This window comes from Mustela nigripes, unplaced genomic scaffold, assembly GCF_022355385.1.
Source record: "Mustela nigripes isolate SB6536 unplaced genomic scaffold, MUSNIG.SB6536 HiC_scaffold_963, whole genome shotgun sequence".
Classification (NCBI taxonomy): Eukaryota; Metazoa; Chordata; class Mammalia; order Carnivora; family Mustelidae; genus Mustela; species Mustela nigripes.
Window position 1 is genome coordinate 1,862 of NW_026740370.1, and position 6,672 is coordinate 8,533.

At 35.8% G+C, this 6,672-nt stretch overlaps 1 protein-coding gene across 1 annotated transcript; it reads left to right on the forward strand.

Moving 5' to 3' along the window:
* Positions 1 to 1,740: 1,740 nt before the first annotated feature.
* LOC132008766 (methyltransferase N6AMT1-like) lies at positions 1,741 to 5,722 on the forward strand. Its single transcript, XM_059387324.1, has 4 exons — positions 1,741 to 2,049; positions 3,878 to 3,964; positions 4,689 to 4,779; positions 4,964 to 5,722. Exons 1-4 carry the CDS (start codon positions 1,769 to 1,771, stop codon positions 5,027 to 5,029), a joined length of 525 nt encoding a protein of 174 aa, XP_059243307.1. The 5' UTR covers positions 1,741 to 1,768; the 3' UTR covers positions 5,030 to 5,722.
* Positions 5,723 to 6,672: the final 950 nt, after the last annotated feature.

Sequence of the window (6,672 nt, forward strand, 5' to 3'; positions counted from 1 at the left end):
GCTTGGATCCAGGAAACTTTTGTACAGGATCAGAAAAAAAGCTTGTTTGAGAAAGTTAATCACAGTGTTGCTTAAAATAATGAAAATCTGGAGAGGATTAAATGTTTACACAACAGATATTTATCCATTCCAGATAAGATATTTTATATTTACATATGATACTATCTGGCATTGAAAAAGAATGAAAAGGAGTAAACCAACTTTATATATATGAAGACATGGAGTGAGAACTTTCAGTGAAAAAGAAATGCGAAGAACAGTTTGTCCAACCTATTACCAGCAAAACAAATTTGAAAACATACTAGCCATTCACTGTTCCTGAATATCTGAATGTAAAAACGTAAAAATATTAATTAGAGGGATACACGCTAAATTTGTGAGAGAAATCGGGTTGGAGAGAGGTTTACAAAATGAAACTGAGGGTGAATACAGAAAAAACACCCACTTCATCTGTATTATGTTAGTTCTTATATTTAAAAACTCTTTTAAGGATAGGAAATTGGTTCTGCAGATTTTGGGTCTGTGAGTCTCCATAACCATGTGAGCTAATTCGCTATAATAAATATTACATTTTGGGGCTCCTGGGTGGCTCAGTGTGTTAAAGCCTCTGCCTTCTGCTCAGGTCATGATCCCAGGGTCCTAGGATTGACCCCCACATTGGGCTCTTTGCTCAGCGGGGAGCCTGCATCGCCCCCCGCCCCAGCCTGCCTCTCTGCCTACTGGTGATCTCTGTCAGATAAATAAATAAGATCTTTTAAAAAAATAAATAAATATTGCATTTAACACAATTATTAAATAGTAATATATAGTATAATATGTATTTTAAAAATAAAATAAACACTCCGAAGGAAATATGAGAAAGTAGTATTAATTATCAATTCTGGGTAATAGATACTCAGGTTTTTAAAAATGGTATCTAGATATTTACTTGTATTTTTATTACTCAAATTTTAAAAACTAGATGTAAAAATGTTTTATTGGGAAATTACAAAATTTGACTCAAAAAGAGTGCAAGTGCCTGAAGACTCTAACAATCTATAGAGGATGCCCCAAAACAGTAGAGAACCATCCACTAAAACAAACAAACAAACAAACAAAAAACGAAGCACTAAAACCATCCAGTTTTATGGGTGAGTTCTACCAAATGTTCCAGAAACAATGTCCTAACTCATCCTGTGAGGACAGCATAATCAAAACAGAGCTAGATTATTAGCACTCCAAATTCAGTAGGATATTAAAAGAAAAATCATCTTGCTTGAGTGAGACTGATAAAAAGTGCCTTCATGATTCAACATTAGGAAGGTAATTTTTATAATACACTAAAGTAAAAAATTAAGTGAGAAAAAATTTTAATCTTAAAGCTCAAAACTTAAAGTTCAATTGATATTTAAAAAAGTAAAATTTAGTAACCATATGTATTTGTTCAATTCTTTGCAAACAAGAAATAGAAGAAAACTTTTGAATGTAAAGGAAAAAACACTCCCCTTAGTCAAAAACAATCGAGGACGCCCTGCATCAAGGGCTAACCTATAAAATAAAATAAATTTTAAACATTCTAAATAAGAAAGCAAAGGTCAGCAGTTCCAGATTACAAAACCTTTAGAATTTCCAAGAACATTTACCGACAGACTTAGAAATAACAAGCCGGGATTCATCTCTCCGCCTCTGGTGCCCCGCCCCCACGGCTCCGCCCCCTTGCCCCGCCCTCCACTGCTGGACCTGCGCGCGTGGAATTTTGGCGCCTGCGCGTGGGACGGAGGGAAGAAAGATGGCAGCTCCGAGCTTCCCCGCACCGCTGTACGGGCGCGTGGGCCGAGGCGCCTTCACCCATGTGTACGAGTCCATAGAGGATAGGTTCCTGCTGCTGGAGGCGCTGGAGGCAGCAGCGGCTGAACTGACAGGATGCGAGGAGGACGAGGGTCCCCGTGGGAGAGGGCTTCAGCGTTCTGGAGAGGCGGCGGCAAAGGGGAGCCCGGGAAAGAAGGCATGCAGTCCGCAGGAGAGGAGGCGGTGTCCGCAGACTTGGCGAACATGGATACCAGAACGCCGGTACAGACGATCTTCCTTTAGATACCTGTCCTGAGCGGGCCGGGTGTCTCTACTTTGCTGAGGTGTTGCTTTGGTCTGGGGAGCGCCACCGCTCCTTACTACGCCAGCGTGTATCTTTTCCACAAGCCCCCAGAGCAGTGATGTGATAACAGTTCAAAACTAAATATTCTGAAAACGTGGCTTATTAATATAATTTTTTCGTAACTATTAGAAGGTGCGTGGCATTTAATTTACTCAGTATACAAAAGCACCCTATAGTAAGGGAAGGACACAAGAATGAAGTGAGATTGTGGGATCATGGCGTGGATAAGTATTTTGAAGCCCACCGAACAGCATACTCTGCCCTGAACAACTAGCCAGTTCGCCACGTGTGGCTACAGAACCCTTGAAACGTGGCTAGTGCGCCTGCAGAGCGTAATTTTTCATTAACTGAAAATTTTAAATAGCTACAGAGCTAGCAGCGTATGGAATTTTCCCTAGCACTTTGTAAATAACAAAATTGACTTGTTGAAGTGCCCCTCATAAGTTTTAAATTACATTAAAAGAATGAATACCTGCGGTTTTTTTTTTAATGAAAGGAATTTGAGTAATTAGATTTATTTAAAGATCAAGACTTGAAATTGGTATCTCAAGATGAAACAGCAGTCAGGCTTCATAGATCTGTATTTCTGGATTGTGTTTCTCTCTCTTAAATCTGGTCAGATTTTTCCATATGTAAAATTCCCCAACGCTTATTAAATCAGCTTTTCATTGTAAACGATGGAACTTTGGGATTTACTGGAATGTCGAATGGTATATTTCTTTTTGTAATTTGTCTTTTAAATTTCAAGATAAAATTTCTTTTAAGTTTCAAGATACCCCAGAAAGATGTACAAGCACAAATTGCATTGCAAAGTATGCTGTGAAAGGAGCTGATTTTGTTATAAAGTCAGGTTATTTCTGTTCTTGGGATTCTGTTTATGAAAGCACGATAGTTATTTTCAAATAAAAGCCTCCTGGTAAGGTTCAACAGATAATTCAACAGGTAAGGTTGTCAGATAATGTGGATTGATTCCAAAAGTTAGAAGCTGCTAGAGTTTATTTTTGGGTAGTCGTCTGAGGCGTTAGTAGCCAGCAAGACCTAAATCCCATTAAACCCATTTCTGTGATGGAGTAACTAGTGCTTTTGATGCATATGTAGATTATAGACAGGGAAGTAAATTTAATTGAAGGATAAAATAGAGTGTAATAAGGAATTTATTCAAAAGCATTTTAAAGTTATACTAATATTCTAAGATCAGATTCTGTGAGACTTTCTCTCTTCAGTGTACAGCTGTACAAATAATGAATTTCTTCCCTGCTCTAAATCTATTAAGAGAAAGGGGGAACGTTTTTTCCCCCCTAGGATATCCTAATGGATTTGTGAATGTTATGTACTTTTAAATGATAGAGAAAACATCATCAATAAAGAGTATAATAACTAACCCTATCATTTTAGGGAAGTACTAAACTACTAAACCCTTGTGAGAAGGGTTGATGTTTTTCATATTAATATTTTCAACCCTCAACCTTATTCCATCGTTTTATATAATGTTTTGTGGTAATTAATTGGAATCCATCTATTTTATGGACTTTAATTACACACCCCAAACAATTCTGAGTTAAACAGTATTAAATGAGCACAAAGTGGTTGTCAGAAATTAGTGTGTTTATAAATTTCTTTTGTATTTCCATATATTTGCAGGCGAGTGATGCTGGAGAAATACACATTAAAAGTAGATTGAGCGTCATTTTCTGTGATGTATATTTTTATCCTACTATATTCATTTATTTTATTTTGCTTTTTTAGAGTGGAAATATGCCTTGAAGTAGGATCAGGGTCTGGAGTGGTATCTGCATTCCTAGCCTCTATGATAGGTCCTCAAGCTTTGTACATGTAAGTATATCAAATTCATCCACATCTTCCACTAAGAAATTCACTGGGGTATGACTGCCTGAATGAAATCATTTTTGTAAATGAATGGTATATATCTGAAAGGGTCTACTTAAGTGTAGTAAGGACTCAGATTATAAATTATTCTTCCCTAAACATTTTAACTGCATGTCCAAAACTGTTCCATCATACTACATAATTTATAGAAGCAACAAAATAATTTGAGGGCATTTCTAAATTTGAAAATTTTTAGGCAAATAACCTGATTACCAGAAAAAAATTGAAAATTACTTAAATTTTTAAGAAAATTTGAGAATATGGAAAGTTTAAAGAAGAAAATAAAAATCACTTGCAGTTCTACCACACATGGTCCAAAGTGTGTTTCTTTCTTTTTTTTCCCATTTCCTATGTTTTAAATATTGTATCATGACTATTTTTCAAAAATTCCTTTTAAATTTCATTTTTGGGGTGGCATAGTATTCATTAGACTCATAATTCCTTCAGTTGTGTATGCATGTATGTGTAGTTTCTGTTCTTGCACATTATATCAATATAACAATATTTTTTCATTAATATAACATCTTATTTCTTTTTCCTCCACCATTATTAAAGCATTTTCATTTTTTCTAAATCTGCTTTTTAAAAAAGCAGTGGAACATTTTAAAATTTTTCAGTAATAGGTTGCCTCATGTTCGCAAAATACAGTTTTCTTTCTTTCTGTTTCTAGGTGCTCTGATATCAACCCTGAAGCATCAGCTTGCACTCTGGAGACAGCACACTGTAACAAAGTCCACATTCAGCCAGTAATTACAGACTTGGTGAGCTTTTCATCCTTGTCCAATAACAGTTAATTTTTTTTTTTAAATAAGTGAAGGTTAAGATGATTAGGTCAAAGAAGCTTGAGTGATAAATTAATTAACTTTTAATCCACTAAATAGTATACACCATAATTTACAAAGTAAATTCTTAACTGATGTAATTCATCTTGTCCAAAATTCAAAGGAAACTTCTACTGTCTTGGGAGGATCAGTCATCTTTTGGTCAGAAGTGACAGAGAATCCAGTTTAAACTGGCTTAAGTAAAGTGTGTGGCTTCAGGCACAGCTGGCTCCAGGAACTCAAATGATATGACAGGCATCTTTTTCTTAACTCTGAACTTCTCTGTTGGCGCTATTTCTAGCTACTCTTTTTCTTCTTGGTAAGAAGAAAATTTGAGAATATGGAAAGTTTAAAGAAGAAACTTTCTCAGTTCTCAGCAAACACCTCCTTATCCTTCCATCGAAAGAAACTCTTTCTATTTAGTTAGTCTTACAAGCCCCAGAATGAGTATTGCTTGGATCATCTTGGATCATATGCCATCTCAAAATGTCTCACTGTGGCCAAAGGGGATTGAAATATGCAGATGACTGGTTTAGGCCTGAGTCATAGTCCCACCCCAACAGCTGCATTGGGATAAGCCCTACCCAAGCTAAATGGATTGAGAATGTGAGGATAGAGAATTTACCCATTAGAGATCAAGGAGATGAAATCAGAAGAAAGAGGAGAATGAGGCCTGGAGAGATAAAAAAACACATCACAATTACAGAACCACCATTTCAAGTTACACATATATTTCCCAGTCACAGTTTTCCTTTAATATTTTAATTAGTAGGACTTGGATAATTTTGGATATTTGTTGTTGTTATAAGTGCTTTTTTGTAAGCAAAACATCTTAACACCATGTATCAGATAGGGATAAGAAATAAAAATGCTTTCCGTGCTTCTTGACGTGTATTCTTATTGTTAAGAGTATTTAGTTTTTCTGCTTTTTTAAACTCAGAAGTTATTTTTCAGCTTAGAAGGAATTAAGCAAAATATGTAAGAAATTCTTACCTATTAGAACTTGTTACTGCTATTAAAAACTAGAGTATCAAGAAAGGTACTTAGGTGAGTTACATGATTTACATTAATTTACATTAAAGGTTTTGCCCTTTAAAATTTTAACTTCTTTATTGTCTCTATGACTAGTGTTAAATATATGGTTTTGGTATATAAAAACTTTAAATAAGAAATTCAAAAGATCTTTTTTTAAACAGAGGTGGAAACTGAGGTGAGGTTCATTTTTTAAAGTCATGTAACTAATAGAGTGATAATTACAGAATTTAAGCCCCGACAATTGAGTCTAAATCTAGAAGTCTCATGGCTGTTTCAGGACATGGCTCATGGTCTTCCATGCCAGTCAGCTCTTTCTGTGGTTTGAGTGATGGTGACCCTGAATGCTGACAAAGAAAGAAGGAAGAAGGAGGCATTAGCGTAGGTATTATGATCCACTTATAAAACTCTGTGTTTGTTTAATATTCAGAACACTAGGCATAGATTATCACAGCCATGATAAAAAATCATTGTTTTGTTTGTTTGTTTTATGTTTTGTTTTGTTTTTTTTTGTTTTTAAGATTTAATTACTTGACACAGAGAGAGATCACAACTAGACAGAGAGAAAGGGGGAAGTAGGCTCCCTGCCGAGCAGAGAGCCCAATGTGGGGCTTGATCCCAGGACCCTGAGATCATGACCTGAGCCAAAGGCAAGAGAGGCTTAACCCACTGAGCCACCCAGGCACCCCCAAAATCATTGTTTTAGATAACTAAGCTTACCTGTTTACAAAGTAGTACTTTTATTTTGCTTCTTTTTTAGTTTTAGAAAAAAGACTTTTTCAGATATGGCATATGGCTTTC

Excerpts from the sequence above, each read along its gene's own strand:
- LOC132008766 (XM_059387324.1), top strand. The coding sequence starts at position 1,769 with ATGGCAGCTCCGAGCTTCCCCGCACCGCTGTACGGGCGCGTGGGCCGA. Across the intron at positions 2,050-3,877 it reads ACATGGATACCAGAACGCCG|AGTGGAAATATGCCTTGAAG; the intron begins GTACAGACGATC and ends TTGCTTTTTTAG. Across the intron at positions 3,965-4,688 it reads GGTCCTCAAGCTTTGTACAT|GTGCTCTGATATCAACCCTG; the intron begins GTAAGTATATCA and ends TTCTGTTTCTAG.